The sequence below is a fragment of the Salarias fasciatus genome, chromosome 4 (assembly GCF_902148845.1).
Source record: "Salarias fasciatus chromosome 4, fSalaFa1.1, whole genome shotgun sequence".
Taxonomy (NCBI): domain Eukaryota; kingdom Metazoa; phylum Chordata; class Actinopteri; order Blenniiformes; family Blenniidae; genus Salarias; species Salarias fasciatus.
This window is the reverse complement of record NC_043748.1, coordinates 25,037,458-25,058,721: the sequence shown is the minus strand read 5'-3', so window position 1 is coordinate 25,058,721 and position 21,264 is coordinate 25,037,458. Positions and strand designations below refer to the sequence as shown.

At 50.6% G+C, this 21,264-nt stretch overlaps 1 protein-coding gene across 4 annotated transcripts; it reads right to left on the bottom strand.

Annotated features, from left to right (window-relative positions):
- Positions 1–1,144: 1,144 nt before the first annotated feature.
- Positions 1,145–16,758, bottom strand: pdxdc1 (pyridoxal-dependent decarboxylase domain containing 1). Of its 4 annotated transcripts, none has more exons than XM_030088860.1 (24): positions 16,563–16,758; positions 13,181–13,273; positions 12,641–12,709; positions 12,120–12,218; positions 11,885–12,034; positions 11,487–11,676; positions 10,847–10,915; positions 10,704–10,782; positions 10,543–10,627; positions 10,370–10,418; positions 9,590–9,691; positions 9,100–9,225; positions 8,747–8,797; positions 7,974–8,018; positions 4,099–4,159; positions 3,889–3,959; positions 3,552–3,657; positions 3,296–3,470; positions 3,083–3,201; positions 2,889–3,010; positions 2,687–2,779; positions 2,509–2,605; positions 2,330–2,428; positions 1,145–2,104 (listed from the first exon to the last, which is right to left on the bottom strand). In XM_030088860.1, the coding sequence occupies exons 2-24, from the start codon at positions 13,252–13,254 to the stop codon at positions 1,911–1,913; spliced, it is 2,325 nt and encodes a 774-aa protein (XP_029944720.1). In that variant the 5' UTR covers positions 13,255–13,273; positions 16,563–16,758; the 3' UTR covers positions 1,145–1,910. The 4 variants fall into 4 exon arrangements, with proteins under 4 accessions (XP_029944720.1, XP_029944721.1, XP_029944722.1 ...); XM_030088861.1 differs by having other exon boundaries at positions 11,885–12,031; XM_030088862.1 differs by lacking the exon at positions 7,974–8,018.
- Between the last annotated feature and the right edge of the window lie 4,506 nt (positions 16,759–21,264).

The following is a 21,264-nucleotide window of genomic DNA, read 5'->3' as shown; positions in this document are numbered from 1 at the left end:
AATTTCATCTTGGAATAAATGTAAAATATAAACCTCTCTATACACACACACCCAGAAGAATCAAGATTTAAACAAACCCTGTTGTTTTATTTAATTATAAATATTCATTCCCAGCCCCTTTACCTCAAACTCACAGTATTTTCTTCCTTCATCATGTGAAAAAAAAAAAGAGTTAAATGAAGGATTACATCTGCTAAAAGAGCAGCGAAGACCAGAAAGAGAGTTTTCATCAGCGAATCCTTCAAATCCGACTGCCTGGCTTCTGCTCATCTGAGCTGTCAACAACTCGTGTGTGTGTGTGTGTGTGTGTGTGTGTGTGTGTGTGTGTGTGCGTGTGCGTGTGCGTGTGCGTGTGTGTGTGTTGGGATCACAAATCGTCTAGAGCAGTAGAAACGATGCAAACAAAAGGCGGAGCCAATCCTTGCAGGGATTTTGAGGCTCACGCCTGTTCAAAGGAAAACCAGGCACAGCTTTGGAAAAGAAAACAAAAGATGCTTCTTTTTACTTCAGTTTAATATACATTACAATAATAATAATAATAATAATAATAATAATAATAATAATAATAATAATGATGGTAATAAATCCCCTCTGAGCCCCCCGCATGTGCAATTATAAAAGATTTCATTTCCCACAGTGGTGAATTTCTGATGAGACGTGATTTTAGAGATTAACAAGGATGAAACTTCATTTAAAGTCACAATGTTAAGAACGGTGCTAAACTACTTTATAGACCAGTAAATTCACTCCAATTAATCAGTTATCTAGTAATCCAATAATGTAATTTCTATACATTTTGGTGTAATAAAGCCAATAAGGTTTTTCACCAAATGAATGGATTTGACGACGGTCTGATTCTTAATACGCAAACTGCACAAGGCCTGCAAAAAAGAACTTTGATTTTGCAAGAACTGCAGACATAATTATTCAATGTCACATTTTCAATGGATTCTTTTTATGTGAATAATGTAACAACTTCAGATTATTGTAAAAGTTTTTACTTTTGAAACGGTTTTGACTCCATTGGTTCATCATTACTTATTGCTATTGCTACATGGAGTTTTTTTTTAATCCTATAAACTACAATAACTGATTTCTTCTTCTTGGAAAAGTTAAATTTTATATCCACGATTCAGTGATTTGGTTAAATGTGATTTTCTTAAACAATTTCTTTTTTTTTTAAAGTGAAAGTGATTTCCTGCTCATGGTGGTCGTATGTTTTTTTTTTTTTAAGCGTAGTTATTGCACAGTTTTGATGAACTGACTTGTGGAGCACAGTGCATAGAAAGGCGGTTTCTCTCGGTCCGGCAGTCCTGTGCCTTGTTTGTGTTGTGCATGTTGGTTTGAGCGATAAGTGGAGGTAACAGTGTGTGTGAGTTCTGTCAGAACAGGAGAACCAGCAGTGGAGAATTGTAGTGCAGTAAGCTTGATAACCGGCGCGCCACGGTCCTGTAATTCCACCTCGAGCCACAAGGTGGCGCAGTGAGCCCCTCCAGCGTCCAGGACAGCAGAAGAAGAAGCCGTTACTGCAGGTTCAGTGACCAGAACCAGATTCTAATGTGTTTGGGGAACCCTGGATGTGTCACTACAGCCACCTAGTGCACCGGAGGGGCATTACGCCACCGCCCCCATCCCCCCCACCCCACCACCCCGGCTCGTCTTTAGTGCAACGTCATTCAGCTGAAACAGGAAGAGAAGCTGCCTCACAGACCAGCCAGCAAAGCGTCTGATCGGGAAAAGAAGAGCAGAGCTGAGAGATTAAAGAGTGAGTATATTAAAGCCTTCATCAGTGATCCGACATCTTTGTGTTCCTGGAGTCATAAGGCAGAGGCTGACTCCGCCCCCTCCTCCCCCCGCCTCACACAGCGACATTCACTACATCAAACACCTGGACGGTTGGAGGAGCGGTCCTATCTGGGACTCTGCTCCTCCTGCTCCTGCTGCTCCGGGCTCACGCCGCTCTGGTCCGGCCTGGCTGTGTCGGGTTCTGCGGGTTCTGCGGGTTCTGCTGGAGCGTGGGGGGTGGGGTCCTCGGCGTGTCCCACGGAGCCGGTCTCGCTGGCGGAGTCCAGACTCGTCCCCGAGCGTCGGAATAACCTTTGACCTTGTGACACACAGGTAGGAGCCATTACAGAGAGGACACACAGGGGACCGCCCCCTGTCTGAGACGTGTCGTCCAGTTCAGTGTGGCGGCCATCTTGGATGAGGACCTGCATTTACTTCAGTGTAATCAGTGACCTGAACCCGGCCTGGCCTGGACCGGCTGGTTCCAGACACCAGACGGGTGTTGGTCTGCTGGGTGTCAGCGAGGCTCTGGAGCCTGTCCTACCTGGAAGCTTCTTGGACGAGGACGGAGGCGTGTCCTGAAAGGACGGCCGGCCGGCCTGAGCCTTGGTCGCGTACGTGGCGTCCGTGGAGTCCAGAGATCCTGCAGACACGAATCAGCCGTGCGGTCTCACACACACACTCACAAAAACACTGAACCGCGTCCAGAGAGGAGCTGGGTACCTGCAGCCAGGTTGAAGGTTCTGCCTCTGATGGAGCTCTGGACCGGAGAGAACCAGTTCAGCATGGAGCCCACCACCGGGATCTGTCTGAGCAGGCCCTGCAGGACACACACACGTCACGTCAGGCCAGCACAGTCACTCCGAACACCATGAACACACACACACACACACACACGCACCTCCTCCATCAGCTTGTCCATGCTGGCCTGCTGGAGCTGCTGCTCCGCCTCCAGGATGCCTTTCCTCACCACCTCCGTCATGTTCTCCAGCAGCTGCACAGGAAGCCAGACGTGAGAAACTCCTCCCCTCCGACCAACCCCGACTCCCGGAGACGTCCAGAGATCTGGGACGCTTCAGCTCGCCGGCGGCGGCGGTTCTCACCCTCCCGCTCTCCTCTATCTCCCGTCCCAGGGAGGCGATGGTGAGGACCAGCTCGGGAACGTCCACGTCCTCGCTCACCATTCCCACGAAGATGCAGTCCTCCTCCGGGCCGAACTCAGGACCTGGAGGCGGGCGTGGAGAGGAGGGTTAGCCCGGCGCCGGGGAGGATCCACGCCGTCCCGGCGGACACCGACCGGCAGAGAAGACGATGTCCGAGTCCAGCTCCTGCAGCTTCTTCAGCAGCTCGGCCTGGATCTTCTGCAGCTCCTGCTTCCTCCTGCCTTCGTCCATCCCCTCCGCCTCGGGCTCGTACCTGCACACACACACACACACACAGCAGGTCACACACATACACACACGGCGGGTGTGAAGCGGCGGTGGAGAGAGCGAGGGGCTCCGGGTCTTACCGGACCACTCCGAGTCCCGGCCAGCTGAGCTCCTCCACGTAGCAGAGCGAGGGCGCGTGGCGGCGGGCCTCCTCCCTGAACTCCGCCCTCAGAGCCACGGTGGCGTTCATCACCGGCAGCAGCTCCGCCAGCCGCTCCACCAGCGCCTCCACGTCCTGCTGCTGGGTCCCCAGCACTGCCAGCAGCCACGGCAGGCGTCGTTAACACACTGCGGTGTGTGTGTGAGTGTGTGTGTGTGTGTGTGTGTGGACACTACCTGCAGCGGTGAGCAGCGGGCTGAAGCGGACGCAGGTCCCCTCGTCTTCCAGCTCCACCACGTCCACCCCGCTGGCAGGAACCAGCCGAGCCAGCTGCTCGCCCAGCTACACCCCAGAGCACAGCAGTGACACCCGTGAGCGTGTGTGTGTGTGTGTGTGTGTGTGTGTGTGTGACCCACATTTCAACATCATTTCAATACATTTGCACATCGGAGGTTCCCAGGAGGAAGTCTGGTTAATGACCACGTCCACTGGCGGGGACGGACCAGTAGGACCGTCCCTGTCCCTCGGGGTTAACACAGACGTCTCTCTTGTTCCAGCGGGTGAAACACTCACCCATCCGTTGAAGGCGTCCAGCACCTCCCTCTCTCCGGCGCAGAAAGCCTCCACCGACCCCCCGCTGGACGCTGGCAACACGGCAGAGGAGGAAGAGGTGAGTCTGCTGGATCCGCCGGTCAGACCGACCAGCGAGACCCCGGAGCCGAGACAACCATCCAGCTACACCTGGACTCAGCGTCGACCCCACGCCGGGCCAGAGACTCTTACCGGCGCTCATGTCTTGGGAGAACTTGAAGAGCACCACGGGGGAGCTGAGCTCATCCTCCACCTGTTGGACACAGCAGGTCAGAGGTCAGCCGCCACAGCCTCATGCAGGTGGTGTAACCGGCGGCTGGCGGGGGAGCCACGTCAACACACACAGACGGTGGAGGGTCCATGCCTGGTGACGACGCCACGCGGTGTGCTCATGGGCACTACAGCAGTCTGCGCCGTTACCTTCCGGCTGCCGCTCGGCCACGTTTGAAGAATGAACTGATTGTGAGTGACTCCGCTGTCCCTGTCCTCCAGGGACCATGCAGCCAGGTGACTGATGGCGGCGGCGCCTGCACACACACCGTGCACACACACCGTGCACACACACCGTGCTGCTCCTCAACGGCAGAGCCAGACCGATTCATGCTGCTGATCTGAGACACAGCAGGAGGCGGCCGACCATCAGCGACGTGCAGGTGAGAGGTTAAGACAAGCACCATGCCGGGGAGGGGCGGGGCTGAGGGTTACTGAGGGGTTCAGGGTCATGAATAATTCATAAGCATGTCTGTCAGCAGGTAGGAAACAGATTCAGTCTGTCTTAAAGGAGGGAAACAGATTGTGGGAGTCTGGACGGCAGCTCTGAACAGAACATCAAAGACAAGAGAAGAGGTTCTCAACCTGTGGTCCGCACCGCGGGGACCGGTACCAGAGATTAGATAGCTGATGTCCAGACTCCCGAAACCCGAAGAGATTGAAGAGGTGAATGCTGGGAAGGAGACAGGGCGTGGATAAAGAGCTGCTGCAGCAGCTCAGCCTCTAAGTTCAGCCTGTCGTACGGATGTTTGATTGTCCGACGAAAGGAAGCAACGGGCAGCAGTTTGACATGCCGTGACGATTCATGACCCTCGTGTTTCTAGCAGAGGCAGCACAGAACGGGTGGAGAGAGAGGGTGGAGAGAGGGAGAAGAGAGGGTGGAGAGAGGGAGGAGAGAGGGAGGAGAGAGGGAGGAGAGAGGGAGGAGAGAGGGTGGAGAGAGGGAGGAGAGAGGGTGGAGAGAGGGTGGAGAGAGGGTGGAGAGAGGGAGGAGAGAGGGAGGAGAGAGGGTGGAGAGAGGGAGGAGAGAGGGTGGAGAGAGGGAGGAGAGAGGGAGGAGAGAGGGTGGAGAGAGGGTGGAGAGAGGGTAGAGAGAGGGAGGAGAGAGGGTAGAGAGAGGGAGGAGAGAGGGTGGAGAGAGGGTAGAGAGAGGGTGGAGAGAGGGAGGAGAGAGGGTGGAGAGAGGGAGGAGAGAGGGTGGAGAGAGGGTAGAGAGAGGGAGGAGAGAGGGAGGAGAGAGGGTGGAGAGAGGGAGGAGAGAGGGAGGAGAGAGGGTGGAGAGAGGGAGGAGAGAGGGTGGAGAGAGGGTAGAGAGAGGGTGGAGAGAGGGAGGAGAGAGGGTGGAGAGAGGGAGGAGAGAGGGTGGAGAGAGGGTAGAGAGAGGGAGGAGAGAGGGAGGAGAGAGGGTGGAGAGAGGGAGGAGAGAGGGAGGAGAGAGGGAGGAGAGAGGGTGGAGAGAGGGTGGAGAGAGGGTGGAAAGAGGGAGGAGAGAGGGTGGAGAGAGGGTAGAGAGAGGGTGGAGAGAGGGTGGAGAGAGGGAGGAGAGAGAGGGTGGAGAGAGGGAGGAGAGAGGGTGGAGAGAGGGTGGAGAGAGGGTGGAAAGAGGGAGGAGAGAGGGTGGAGAGAGGGTAGAGAGAGGGTGGAGAGAGGGTGGAGAGAGGGAGGAGAGAGGGTGGAGAGAGGGAGGAGAGAGGGAGGAGAGAGGGTGGAGAGAGTGTAGAGAGAGGGTGGAGAGAGGGAGGAGAGAGGGTGGAGAGAGGGTAGAGAGAGGGTGGAGAGAGGGAGGAGAGAGGGTGGAGAGAGGGAGGAGAGAGGGTAGAGAGAGGGAGGAGAGAGGGTGGAGAGAGGGTGGAGAGAGGGTGGAGAGAGGGAGGAGAGAGGGTGGAGAGAGGGTAGAGAGAGGGTGGAGAGAGGGAGGAGAGAGGGTAGAGAGAGGGTGGAGAGAGGGTGGAGAGAGGGAGGAGAGAGGGTGGAGAGAGGGAGGAGAGAGGGAGGAGAGAGGGTGGAGAGAGGGTAGAGAGAGGGTGGAGAGAGGGAGGAGAGAGGGTAGAGAGAGGGTGGAGAGAGGGTGGAGAGAGGGAGGAGAGAGGGTGGAGAGAGGGAGGAGAGAGGGAGGAGAGAGGGTGGAGAGAGTGTAGAGAGAGGGTGGAGAGAGGGAGGAGAGAGGGTGGAGAGAGGGTAGAGAGAGGGTGGAGAGAGGGAGGAGAGAGGGTGGAGAGAGGGAGGAGAGAGGGAGGAGAGAGGGAGGAGAGAGGGAGGAGAGAGGGAGGAGAGAGGGTGGAGAGAGGGAGGAGAGAGGGAGGAGAGAGGGTGGAGAGAGGGAGGAGAGAGGGTGGAGAGAGGGAGGAGAGAGGGTGGAGAGAGGGTGGAGAGAGGGAGGAGAGAGGGTAGAGAGAGGGTGGAGAGAGGGAGGAGAGAGGGAGGAGAGAGGGTGGAGAGAGGGAGGAGAGAGGGAGGAGAGAGGGTGGAGAGAGGGAGGAGAGAGGGTGGAGAGAGGGTGGAGAGAGGGAGGAGAGAGGGTGGAGAGAGGGTGGAGAGAGGGTGGAGAGAGGGTGGAGAGAGGGTGGAGAGAGGGAGGAGAGAGGGTGGAGAGAGGGTGGAGAGAGGGAGGAGAGAGGGAGGAGAGAGGGAGGAGAGAGGGAGGAGAGAGGGTGGAGAGAGGGAGGAGAGAGGGTGGAGAGAGGGTAGAGAGAGGGTGGAGAGAGGGAGGAGAGAGGGGGGAGAGAGAGGGAGGAGAGAGGGAGGAGAGAGGGTGGAGAGAGGGTGGAGAGAGGGAGGAGAGAGGGTGGAGAGAGGGTGGAGAGAGGGTGGAGAGAGGGAGGAGAGAGGGAGGAGAGAGGGAGGAGAGAGGGTGGAGAGAGGGAGGAGAGAGGGAGGAGAGAGGGTGGAGAGAGGGTGGAGAGAGGGAGGAGAGAGGGTGGAGAGAGGGTGGAGAGAGGGTGGAGAGAGGGAGGAGAGAGGGAGGAGAGAGGGAGGAGAGAGGGAGGAGAGAGGGTGGAGAGAGGCATTCCCTGAAGTACCTCCAACATGCCTGAGTGCTCCACATCCTACACAGTTAGGAAGAAGTGAACAGTCCATCAGCCAATGGCGACCAGAACAGGGCTGAGCTGATGAGGGTGGGGGGGAATGGTCAGGAGTGGCAGGAGGGGGGGGAACAGAGGCTGGGTCCCACCTACAATAGAGAGCATGAGCGAGCCCAGAACGTCCCGCAGAGAGGCGCCGGAGATGGGCGGGATGGGAGCCACCACGCCCTGGAACCAAGGCAACGGCTGTGAGCAGGGCTGCACCGCACCACGCTCACACACAACCACAGCGCCGCGGCCGCACCGCGCTCAGAGGCCGCCATGTTGGATGAGGACCCGCGTCCCCTGGAGTACAGTCACTCCTACTGTTAGCGACATCCGATTTAACATCTTTATTTCTCTTCTGTTGTTGATTTTTGTGCGTCGAGCCTCACTAAACTCTACACACACTCATGTCTACCTGGGGGCGGGGCTTCAGTGCAGTCAGGCTCCGTCTGATTGGTCAAAACGAATGCACAGTGTATGGAAACAGAATTTATTGCATTTTAGTCCGTTTTGCAGATCGGGGTGAGTTTGTGGCGTTGTGCAGCCCTGACAGAGTTACACACCCACACCAACACACACACACACACACACACACACACCTGGAAAACCCAGTCTGCAGCAGCCACGGCGTGCAGCAGCGCCCCCCCACCATGACTGCTGGCTGCACTACAGTAACGTGGGAGAGGGGGAAGCCTGAGAGGACTGTTAGCGACCACACAGCGGCGTTACCATTCTCAAAGCTTCCACGAGAGAGATCTCTGTGTCGAGCACATCCTACAAACACAAACGCACAGGCCGGTGGTTTCTCTGCGTGTCACACCCTCCCAACACACTCCCAACACACCCCCGCGACACACCGCTGCACCGACGGGCGGCGCACATCGAGACGCCACGTGCAGAAATCAGAAAACGTGTAAATAACTTCTCCCGGCGATACAGACACGTCGTCTGTTATCATTTAGATCAGGAGTGTCAAACATCAGGTCTGTGGGCCAAAACCGGCCCACCAGAGGGTTCAGTCTGGTCCACGGAAGGACTATAACAAAGTTTTTGTTTTTTATTTTACCTTAAATAAAAGGATGTTCCTAACATTTGTTTCCAACAGACATCCTGCAGATCTGAGCTGAAGCATTAGCATTAGCAGCAGAACGCTAAATGCTGTAACGGTGATGTGAAATGACGCCTTCAAACAGCAGCAAACCAGACTTTTTAACACTTTACGGTTTTCAAACCCTCTGTAAGATGCAGAAATGTTGAAATTCCCACTAAGGTCACATCATCTTATTCAGAATGCAGAGGAGCAAATAGAGAAAACCAGGAATTTACATAAAAATCCACCTAAACAAATGAAAACTGTCCAGTCTGTGGTTCCAGATATGAAATCATTTTCATGGCTGCAGTTCAAACTGCTCTCAAAGAGGTAAAAACTCAAACTGTGAATGAAGGAGTGAGAAGCTGAGTTCAAATGTCTGAAACAGCCAGAGAATGAGGAGAAGACCTACCGAGGTTTTGATGGAGGCCAGAGACTTTAACTTCTGCAGCAGCTGCTGGCTCTGGAGGACAGACACACAAAAAGGTCAAATAAAGCACACACCTGCGGTGAGCTGCTTCTACTGGAGCTTCAGCAGCAGACAACCTTGAAAAAAACGTCGTAATGGGAGTTATTAACTGAGCAGTAATGGAACTGGAGTCTGACAGTTCAACCTCCTGACAGGAGGAAATAATTTAAAAACATGATGGAGATCAAACTGCTTCATGCATGAACACACACTCAAATGTTCTGAAGCGGCTTTAAAGTGAATCTGTGTGAGTAAGAGCCGGCGGTGGCGGGATCCGGCTCACGGGCGCCGCTCACCAGCGCCGTGGCGTGCGTGATCTTCTGGACGATTCCGTTGTGGCCGAGGTACTGCAGCGACAGCCAGAGAGGCAGCGCTCGCAGCTTCTCCACCGGCTGGCTGGAGGTCAGGCCTGCTGCCAGAGACTGGCACGCACACGCGCACACACACACACACACACACACACACACACACACACACACACACACACACACACACACACACACACACACACACACACACACACACACACAAAGTCACAAAACAAACTCCTCCTGCTGGCAGGTTGTGGTATAGCAGGTTATATGAGCAGGTAGGATATGATTTGTTTTTTTTGGGGGGGGGGCTGTATTATAGCAGTAAAAAAAGGTCAAACTTCAGTTTTTATTCAAATGTTCATATTAATCTGCACCGACATCTGTTTCATGGAGTTTTTGAGCTCAAACTAATGTATTGTTTAATGGTGAACTGAGTGTGAAAAAGAACAGGAAACAGTATGAGCCGACTGACCAGAGCCGGATCCTCGTGTCTGTAGAGAGTGACGGCAGTCACAGCAGGAAGCCCCAGCCACTGACCTGGAGTCAGTGTCAGGCTGTCACTCCGGGTGGCAGCCTGCAGGACACACACACACACACACACACACACACGAATAAATGATCCTCAGTTCACACTGAGAACTTCTTCCACACAGGAAGTGACTGACGTTCATTGTAAATGAGGTAGAGCTGATTAAAGCTGCTTTTCTACCAGAAAACACTTCGGTTTAGATCAGAGTTTGTTATTCTGGAGCTGTAAACTGACCAAACTGCCCTTTACTGTCAGGATGTGGCTCCCAGCCTCACAGACGGATGAAAAGCTGGTAAACAGCTCAGTCTGCTTCCCCTTATTATAAGAGCTTATCCTCTTATTTAAGTGAGCAGTCCATTTCTGTGCCAATCTGTCACTTTAAGGTCCAGATGTGGCTTTTACTAGTTACAGACATGTATTTAATAAGACACTAAGTTTTAAGTCTGGTCTCAGGGCAAAAGAACGCCAAGGCTCAGTTTAGGCAAGGAAGGGTTTGACCTTGTCCTACAGATTACTGGATCTTGATCCTATCGAGCATCTGTGGGATGTGCGAGCTGAACAAGGACCTCTCAGCCTGTCAGCTCCCAGCAGAGGAGCAGGAGTCTCCAGGTGGTTTTAATGTTATGGCTGATCGGTGCAGAGAAACAAACTCCAAGCTAAACAACTCTGAGTTCATGTTTCTGACTGTTTCATTAAAGAGGAGGTCGATGGGGATGCGGTTACCGTGACGACAGAGGTGGCCTGACCCAGAGCCAGCGTCGCCAGATTGACCCTAACGAGGAAAACACACCATTAGTACACACACACACACACACGGACACGCGCACATCTTCAAGACTTCACATCGTTCTGGACATTTGAACCCTCTGTCCGTTTCCATGGAGGTCGTGACCCACCCCTCCACATGGAGCCACAGGCTGTACTGGTCACACAGCTCCCTCAGACGGCCCAGCTTGTCGGTGTGTCCGGCTCCGGGCGTCCCTGCAGGACAGGCGGAACCTTCAGAGTCCTCCTGACGGCCTCGGCCACCAGCAGGCGCCACCCGAGCCCCCCTCACCTGCGTTGGCGATCAGCAGCAGCGGGAGCCTCCCGGCCTCCGAGTCCTCTCTGATCAGCTTCTCCAGCAGGGCCACGTCCTGAAACGGGATCTGAGCGTCAGCGGCCGCCCGGGCTCCACCTGCAAACGGGTCCTCCTCCTACCATCTGGTGCTGGGATCCAAACACGGTGTTGCACGGCACCGTGCACAGGCTGGAGAGAGGCAGGCCCAGCTGAAAGGACAGAGGACAAAACAAAAGTTTGTTTTTACTGAAGTTAGTTTGTCATTGGTAGGTGTGGCGCTCAATGACATGACAGCTGATGCCGAGTGTGGAACATACTTCAGCTAACCACTGAGTAATAAAGGTATTTTTCCTGATGTGTTTGTGACTTTAGATTCTTTAAAAACCCACTTAAATGTCCAGAGGAGATGATTTTATTACTACATTTATTCCACTTTCTTCTTTGTGCGTCTCTTAATTTGTATCTGTTACCATTTATTTTAACAATTGCTGTTTCTGAACAAAATGTTGGAGGAAAATTCACCTTAAGCCCCATATTTTCATCAGACTGAAGATATTAGATAGATATTAGACAGATAGATAAGATATGTTTGTTTAGTTCAACTGATGTAACGTCAGAAAAACTCCAGTGAAAAGCATCGAGGAGAGTTTTAACAGCTGATCATCTGGAATCGGGACAGGCTGGCTGGAGCTCCATGTTGAACATCTGAGAGTAAAGTTGCTTTGAATGGACTCTGATATTCGTCCTCTACAGTGAAGCGTCTCTTGGCGTCCCTCCCACCTGGCTGCAGAGGTGCTGTCCCAGGCCCGGCCTGCAGGAGGCGCTCTGGTAGATGACGGGCTGTCTGGGGCTCAGGACGGCGAAGCCCTCGCAGGCGTAGTCCTCGTAGCGGGCGTGGAGGACCAGGCGGGACACTTTGACCAGCCCGTCCCGGTCGTCCTCGTGGAAGCAGGCGGAGGCGTTCTCATACCTGACGGAGGGGGGGGGGGCAGGTGAGGAGGACAGGACGTGTCCACCATGTCTGACGTGTCCACCATGTTCAACGTGTCCCCGACATGTCCAATGTGTCCCTCATGTCTACCATGTCTCTGACATGTCCAACGTGTCCCACGTGTCCAGAATGTCTCCTACATGTCCACCATGTCCCCATCGTGTCCCAGTTGTCCCCCATCAGGTACCTGAAGAGCCTGCAGAGCCACAGCGTGGTGTCGGACACGATGCGGGTGGTCAGCCTCCTCAGCCGCTCCCGGTCCAGCACCGACATGTAGGCCGCCAGGCTGTGGCCCAGCAGGGCCATGTGACCCTGCTCAGCCACACTCTGCATCCTGCTGCGCACACACACACACACACACACCACTTCAGCACTTACACCAGGGTTATGAATTAGAGAGTGTGTGTGTGTGTGCGTCTCACTGCTGGCTGGGCTTGTCCTTGTCCTCGTCCTCCTCGTCCTCCTCGTCCTCATGGATGAGGCTGTGGACTTGCTGCAGGACGGCGGTGGCGTCCCGTCCACTGCACACAGCCACAGTTTGAGTCACGACATGATGAGGTTCAGGTTCGCTTTGCAGTAACTGACAGTGCAGGAGAGGCTTCTGGAAGATTTCATTTAACTCAACACAAGAGAAGTCAATCAGAAACATCCAGGAAAACAACAGATGAACTGTAACAAATCACTTTCCATCGAATTAATCAGTCTGGAGCGCTAACACAGGTCTGACCTGAAAAACAACAAATCTTAAATAATAACTCACTGACACTTCCTGATACTGTCATTTATACAGCATTCATGACATTTGAAAAAAAAATACAAAAAATGAAAAGGTGCAGATATTTCATGCATTTCATTGCCAACAGTGCTTCTCAGTGTGTGTGTGTGTGTGTGTGTGTGTGTGTGTGTGTGTGTGTGTGTGTGTGTGTGTGTGTGTGTGTCTTACTCTCCCTGAAGCGGTCCTGGGATGCTGCTCCTGCTGAGTCGGGGCCTCTCTGTTCCTGCGTCCAGCTCACTAAACACAGACGGTTAACGGGTTCATTTCCTCCTTTTTTAAGTTTTTGTGTATATATATTTTTAATCATGTGTAGAAGAAGCGGCTCCAGTGTTTGAGAGACTTTCAGCGGACAGCTGTGCTGGAGATCTCTGGAGCAGAACGGACTGCAGCAGGGCATCGGGGCAGCAGGTGGAGGAATGTGTGGCATGCAGCGTGTCCTCGCTGCACCCGCACACATTCACACATTCACACACTCACACACTCACACATAAACATCGAGCCCGGGAGAAATCAGCCTCTAGGTGAACTCTGACAACAGTTTCTGGTTTCTAAAGGGAGACTTTTCTGCTCCACATATCTCTAGAAGAGCTGCCAACACTCAAACCACCCCCATGTGACGTTCTTCCTTCTTCTTCCACTTCAGTAGTTACTACACAGACTCTTCTCATGCTTATTGATCTACAGAGATCGTTGGAGTCATGGTTTCACCTCTGCCCGTCCTCCAGGATCCTCATGGCGTCGCTCAGATGTTTCTCCACCTGAGTCAGCGTGGCGTCCACCATGTTGAATCCGTCCGGCTCCCTGAGAAACAGGCAGACGTGGCTGTTAGTGACGCTAACGTCCAGTTTAAACCGTCTTCAATCAATAGCTCTAAACCAGGGATGCTCAACCTGTGGCTCTGGACCCACAAAAATCAAAAATCTTTTATTCTTCATCTTATGTGTACTACAATGACTGTCAAAAACGGTCTAATCTCCAGGATAAAAACACAGAATAGATCCAGCACCACTGGAAGTGATGGGAAAGGACAAAGTATCTACTTAGAAAGTAATAATACAGGAAAAATAGTACTGCTGTTCTCAGGAAAAGAAAAATTAGAAAATAAACACAATAATTCTAAAAGGAAAAATGGGATTGTTATTACTATTTATTTTTTGATTCATGTCAGATAATTAACATGTTTTGTTAACATGCAAATGGCTCTTTGGTCATGAAGGCCACAGAGCCTGATCGAAACCAAAAGACATCAAGTTAATTTCTTTAAAACTAAGTGTTTTTTCGTCAAAAATGTGAAGTTACTTAAAACAGTAAAGTAATTAGTTACCTGAAGTAACTAGTTTTTCTCAGGTCAGGATATCGAATTAACACGAAAACCTCCCTGATTATGGAAACTGCTGGTGTTTAACCAACAGAATAAATGTTACTGCCTTTAAAACTTCCTTTCCGGGCTGCACAACACACGGCAGACATGACCTCCACAGCAGAATGTGAAAAACTAACATCAAGAAAAGACTGAGATGAGAGAAATCAGGCTTCCAGAGTCTGCGTTCAGGCTCCAGATACTCAGACTGGCTGAACTTCTCAGGATGTTAAACACCTCCAGGATTCTCACACACTCCTGCAGTTTTGCAGTTTAGTTATGTTTTATTACACTACTGAAAGCAGATATTACAACCTGGAAGTATGATAACTTATTAGCAGCATTATCATAACAATCATAGCTGAAATATCTTCTGACATCTTTGGCTTCACTCCATGAAACAATCCAGTGAGATCCTGACCTGAACGATCACTTTCAGAGGGGAAAGCGACACGAGGAGGAGGAGGAGGAGGAGGAGGAGGAGGAGTGTTTCTCAGGGTGTGGAGTCACTGTGTGTTTACTCTCAACTCGTGAAGACGGAAGAGCACACACACTCTTCAACCCTGAGAAGCAGGAGGAGAAAACAGCTGCTGGATCTGAGGAATGTGTGGCCACGATGTGATTCATGCAAATGAAATTCAATATGATATTCCTGCCTTTGTGCTCCTTTACTCTGATTTATTAGACGTAAGTTTAATTATCTGGACCTGGTTGTCAGTCTCCCCTCCAGCAGACACACTTCAAAGGGAGCTGGTCTGAATGTTTTCAGTCATTTTTCTGCTGTATTTTCTCTTCTCATACATAAATCGCTCTACATCACACATCAGGGTGGAGTATCCCTGTCCAGTGTCCTCTGCTGGAGGATCAGTGGATTTCAAATCAGTGATACCAGGGGCTTTATCAAATGAACTCTCCAATACACACAGTTTGTGAGCTGTGTGTGAACAGAAAGATGTTTTGCAGCGGCACACAAATTTGATTTGGTGGGAAAGTGTGAAGAAAATGTCAAAGTTAAAGCGGTACAGTGAGGACACAAGCTGGGTAAAGACATGTCCGTTGAAGCTGCAGATTGAGTGGAAAGATGTGGTTGAAGCCACGCAGCGCTGCATGTTGGAACAGACTCCCTCCTGCTTGTTGCTCTGGCGGCGGCGGCGACCACGGCGATCCCACCGTGGCTCGTCTGCCTCGGACCGGCCCCGAGCTGTGAGAACACACCCTGAGAGCGGCTCAGCGATTCCCATCAGCACGTCCAAAGATCAGGCCAACAGGTGTGAACCTCGTCCTCACACGTGTAACCTCCACAATAAGAGCGAGCTCGACACAATGGATGGAGAGCAGCCGCGGCACCGGCGGAGCGTCAACACTCCCTAAATATCGGCCAATTAAAAACCAGCTCTCCTCGACTCACTGGTTCATCTGGATGGTTAACTGCAGACAATTCACTGTTGCAGGTCTCTCTATTGAGTGTTTGATCTCACTGATTCAGGCAGCCACACTCTTTCAGACGGTAACTGTCACAACAGCAATAATATTATTTCATTTTCATGAGGTTCAGTGTTCTCATACGTAAAGAATTTTTTTTTTATTGGCAGCTGATATTAGTGCCGCACAAGCTCATCATTGTCGCAATATCAATACGATCAATACGCACATTGTCAGGAGTAGCCAGCAGCTTGAAAAAAATCAGAGTAAAATGGGTAAAAAAAGCAAAGTCAACAAACTGCTTTGGTTGTGAAATCTGTCTGAAGGAACAGCTGAGCAAAAAAATACTGATATTACAGCCGGTGGGAGCGAGGGGCAAGAGAAAGAGCACTGTGATTTAACTGATACTGCCAGCTGAAGTCCAGTGTGGTGAAAAACTGCAACATTAATCCAGAAATAATTCAGACCTCCAGATTACAGAGCATCCTCCTCCTAACATCCAGATTATAGAGCATCTTCCTCCTAACATCAGATTATAGAGCATCTTCCTCCTCTAACATCAGATTATAGAGCATCTTCCTCCTCTAACATCAGATTATAGAGCATCTTCCTCCTCTAACATCAGATTATAGAGCATCTTCCTCCTCTAACATCAGATTATAGAGCGTCTTCCTCCTCTAACATCAGATTATAGAGCGTCTTCCTCCTCTAACATCAGATTATAGAGCATCTTCCTCCTCTAACATCAGATTATAGAGCATCTTCCTCCTCTAACATCAGATTATAGAGCGTCTTCCTCCTCTAACATCAGATTATAGAGCATCTTCCTCCTCTAATATCAGATTATAGAGCATCTTCCTCCTCTAACATCAGATTATAGAGCATCTTCCTCCTCTAACATCAGATTATAGAGCATCTTCCTCCTCTAACATCCAGATTATAGAGCATTTGCAGCGTTTGGCATTGGCGTTATTGTCCAGATGTGACATCTTTAATTTCCTGTTGGTGTGTTTTATTTGTGACTCGGGTCCATCTGCGACCTTCCGACACGGTGACAGCGTCTGTTCTGACGGGTACGAGCGGGACTCGGACCAGCGTCCTCCAGGATGTGTTGGACCCCGCTCCGCCTGCCCCCCCGGAAGCATGACGTGTCCCTGCAGGTGCAGCGGTGCTGCCATGGTAATGGAGGAGGACGCTGCCGGCCGCCGGCGGCTGTCATTCCTCCGGTGCGGACGCCCCCGCGGCGGGCTGACGGCTCGCTCCCAGCGGGGCTAGCTAACAGCGGCACGCCGCCCGGAGAGCACCTACCTTCAGGGGAGCGGCGGCTCTGCGCTCCGTGGCAGCGGGCGCACGCGGCCGGTCGGTGTCGGGGAGTTCCCGCGGTGCCGCTGCGGAGGAACGCGAGGTTCGAGGCGTCTTCCCGGCGGTGCTGGTCCGTCCCGTGCCCCGCAGTCTGAACCGGACCGGTGACTTCCTGGAGCCGCGGCTCGACGTGCCTTCCACGCTGGCAGCGTGACGTCACGTTTCTCCGCGAGACCGGCCAGTCACGAGGCGCCGGGTGACGACGCTCCGCCCCCTGTCCGGGACGAGGATGCTCCGCACCGGACCTCCGCTCCACGCACCGGACCTCCGCTCCACGCACCGGCCGGGTGACCGGGACAGGACCCGGAGGAAGGGTCCTCCTCACCGGCTGACGGACCGGGTCATCCCGGGAGACGGCAGCCCTGAGCCGCATGCAGCCGCAGTACAGCACCAAGCAGTCCTCTGGTTCCCTGTCTTGTAAACGGATTCTCACGTACAAGAGGGATTGATTGATTGATTGATTGATTGATTGATTGATTGATTGAAAAATGAACAACAGTTTACTCAGTCATAAATAAATGTATATATATGTAAAAAGTTACTTTGTAATTTCAAATAATATGTGTTTTTTTTTATACTCGTAAGTGTTAATGGCATTAATTGGTGATTAACACTTAGGGCTGAAACTTGAAAGATTAATTTTTTTATGTGATTAGTTGCACAATTTGTTCACATGTTGGCCAGTTGAGCTCTGCCTTGGGAAAGACGGTGGACATTGGACTCAAGTCATCTGGATCTCAGTAAAAAGCAGAAGACAGAGATCATGACAGACGGGCCAAAGCGCACTGAGTCCACAGGGGAGACCCAGTGGGTTCCTTCAGTCACATGCCATATGACGCAGTGCTCAGAGGTGGAAGAAGTGTGATACATGTGGATCAGAGTCACTCTGGTAACGGAGAGCATCTCTCTGCTTCTACACAGCAGAGTCAGGAAGTCACTGAGGAGCTCCGTGCTGAAGATATCCCACTCAGCGATGGGAAGTCAACAGAACCAACACTCTTGGATGGAGGTGCAGACATCTCAGAAAGGGAACCTTCCCCATCGCAGACCCTTCAGCTGAGCCTCAGCCTGCAGCCCACAGGTCAGGATGGAGGTGGAGTCTGTGGAGACGTGACGGTAGTGGCAGGAGTTGAACCAGCGATCACTGAGTAGAAGAAGAGCGAGTCGAGTGCATCGGGATCAATGTCTGGATATGAGTTACATGAAAAGTTTCTCTTGAAGACAAACAGGTTCTACCTGCACGGCCTGTCTTCAGTCTCAGGTTTCTGCAGGACATTAACAGAACAAAGCAGATATGAATCTGACTGACACACTGTATCATTTAATACTGTCATCTATCTCATATAATAGTGGGTGGCGATTTTAGAAATCTTCAGCTATGACTTCAGGATGTCTGTGAACGTATTAACCACTGTGCTCTGATGAACTGCTGATGAGCGGGACTCACAGGTCTGATACACACTTCCCTGCAGACACAAACTGAAACACACGTCTGTGCAATGGACTTTTTTTGACAATCAATTCAAAGAGTTGCATTTTAGCACGGAAGCTATGGAGTCAGTCGTCACTCTGCAGTCATCGGTGCAATCGAACCCAGGATCCACAGAAAGAGCAGTCACTGTGTGTCTCACTGTTACACAAGCACAGCAGCTGAGCCCGAATCAACACGGCAGTCATTAATGGGCTCATGAGGATCAGACAGTGGTGCAGGACTGGTCTGATCATCCTCACAACGTGTTGCCTTTAAGAAGTAGCTTCCTCCTCCTTACACTCAGGGTTTCAATCTCATTTAGATCCAGGTGGATGATATCTGAAGCACTTTAAGGCTGAGTAATGACACAAAGCGACGGGCGTGGCCCATCTGAAGCATCCAGCACTGCAGGGCACGGTCTGTGATGTGCCAAGACGTCATTAGAGAGACAATCAAGGAAGATTTATTAGTCCACAAATAAATACTTATGTAGAACATGTGAAACACCTGCTGTTAACTTGAATGTGTAAAGACTTTGAGGATCCACCATGTGTACTGTGGGTCTTTCCATGCATCTAGATGTTAATTTGACTTGTAGAATCTAAGCAGAGGGTCTCGGATGGAGACAGTGTTCTCTGAGGATCTCTTAGAGGACCATGATCCACGGTGGTTCTAATGTTGTGGCTGAGTGTTGTGCTGGAAGGGAACAGGCTGCACAGACATCATGTTCAAACAGTTTTTTGGAGAAGACCGCAGCCCTCCTCTTTGATCAGGTTCGTCTCTGAGCCTGAATGACTTCCTATAAGTGAACGTTCCGCTCTGTCGTCTACTTGGTGCTCAGAGCTTGATGGTCTAAACGCCGAGCTGCTGTGGACGATGGAACCCGAGGGAGCACTGAGATCACTGATATCAGATCAAACTGCTGGTTTCAACATGCTGTGGTGACTCGAAGCTCTTCAAGACAACAGAAACAAGAGTTTCCACACTACAGTGTGAGCTCCAGACCTGTTTATGGACTGGATCTTCTACTTCATTTTATAAAAATGAATCTTCCAACATAGTGAAGAACAATCCGGGGGGGGGGGAATCTGCACGTCCTGCACACCTTCTCTACAATCTCTGATTTCCATCAACATGATGGTGAAAGGCTGATCATGTCTTGGTTCAACTAAAATTTGGATGTTTACCTTTCTGTAGTGATTTGTTCCATTTGAAGGTGAGAGAGAGAGAGAGAGAGAGAGAGAGAGAGAGAGAGAGGGAGAGGGAGAGAGAGAAAGAAAAAGAAAGAGAGAGCCAGAGAGAGAGAGAGAGAGACAGAGAGAGAGAGTGTGTGAGTATGTGTGAGAGAGATACTGTGATAAAAACGTCATTGTCCAGCAGGTGGCGTCCATGTCCTCCTCCACGTCCGCTGGGAGCCTGGACAGTTGAGAGTGGAGAGGAATTATGGAGGAGAGAATGAGAGGAGGGGAGATGGAGAGATGGAGGGGTGAGAGGTGAAGGAGGTCGGGTGGGCGGGGGTTGGATGGTCCAGCAGCAGTCTGATCAGCCTGTGACACACACACACACACACACACACACACACACACACACACACACACACACACACACACACACACACACACACACACAGACCTGACGTCTCACTCAGACTGTTGCATTCAGTGTGTGTGCTTCATGATGGACGCCTCGTGCGGTCATTTTAATCTGAAGTTATCTGATTGAGCCCATCGATCACGAGGATTTATCACAATCTGATCATTCAGCATCACTCAGGTAAGACGTCCCACTCTGAAACTTTCTCATTTCCTCCACAATCAAAATGATGAGTAAAACAAGTTTAACTCGCTGAAATCTATCTGTGATCTGTAGGAATGGATTGAAAAAGACAAACTGATTCACATCATGTTGAAAATCATATTGATCAATAGCATGATTAGCTGTCAACTGTCTGATCCAGTTTACAAAGTATATCATTTAAATTAAGTATCCTTTCTTCACATTTGAGCTTCACTCATTTTTCAGTTCATCATAAAATTTAACCCCACTGACTGAAATCCAGTGGAAGATTTTAGCCTCCGGTATTCTTTTGTCACATGAATTGTGATTTTAATGGGTTAATTTTGAGTTGTGTAGAATCCGAGCTGCTTGTGTTTTTTTCTTATGGAAATGTTTTACAGTAAGTCAGAAGTGCTGTCGCCCTGCGAAAAAGATGCAATCCCAAAATCATGTTTTATTAGATGAAATATATCAGATACTAAAAACTTTAATGTCAGATGAAAGGAATTAAAGACATACAGTAAACTAGATACAACGATATAACAACATAACTATGTTTTAAGTCAGAGATTGTATATGAAAGAAAGGAAAACAGATTTATTTCCAAATGCAGAGATTGAATGGTTAAAGACAGTGTAAAATACATCAAGTTCAAATCTAACTAAAGTCAAGTTCACTTAAACCAGTGATTCCCACAGTCACCACTTTTACATGGGAGTTAATTTCCCCCTTTAATTCTGAATAAAAAATCGCACGATAAAATGACCCCGTAAACAACTAATTCTGAATGAAAATGGTTACTCCAAATTAACTCTAAATGAAATGGCCGGTTTATTCTGATTTTAAAACAGAATTAAATAATTCCTCTATCATTGACACCTTTCTACTTTCAGCTAATTAAAGTCGTTCTGCGGAGACGATTTATTAAACTGAAGCTTGGAAGGAATGGATATAGTGAAGAGAACAGATGGACGGAAGCATTAAATGTGGACCTTTTTAAAGCTTGAGGGTTCGAGTTAATCAAGAAAGGGGTCTGGTTACTTCCGGGGCATGTCGCTTCCGCCCTCTGTCCAATCAGAACCCTTGTTGACAACCCTCAGTTCTAAAGCAGAAATTAGAAAGGTAAATAATTGTATTTTTCCTGTAAACCTTAATTAGGAATTACTATTAATATATAAACACGAAAGAGAGTACTTTAATTCCGAATTATGTAATTCGGAATACTTTATTCCGAATTAAAAAGCACCGTGTGTTTCCATTGTGCTCTGCTTCACCCTGGTGTTCAAGGGGGGGTATTACATGTGAGCTGTCAGCAGAACATTTCATTTCTGTTGGAAAGTGACCTTAAAAAGCAGGTTGACCTGAGAGTGAAGCACACTGCAGCACAACACTGCTCACACT

Coding starts and splice junctions, on each gene's coding strand:
- pdxdc1 (XM_030088860.1), bottom strand. CDS start 13,254: ATGGTGGACGCCACGCTGACTCAGGTGGAGAAACATCTGAGCGACGCC. Junction 2,606..2,686: donor TGGACAAGCTGATGGAGGAG/GTGCGTGTGTGT, acceptor TGTGTCCTGCAG/GGCCTGCTCAGACAGATCCC. Junction 2,105..2,329: donor CTCGTCCAAGAAGCTTCCAG/GTAGGACAGGCT, acceptor GTGTGTCACAAG/GTCAAAGGTTATTCCGACGC.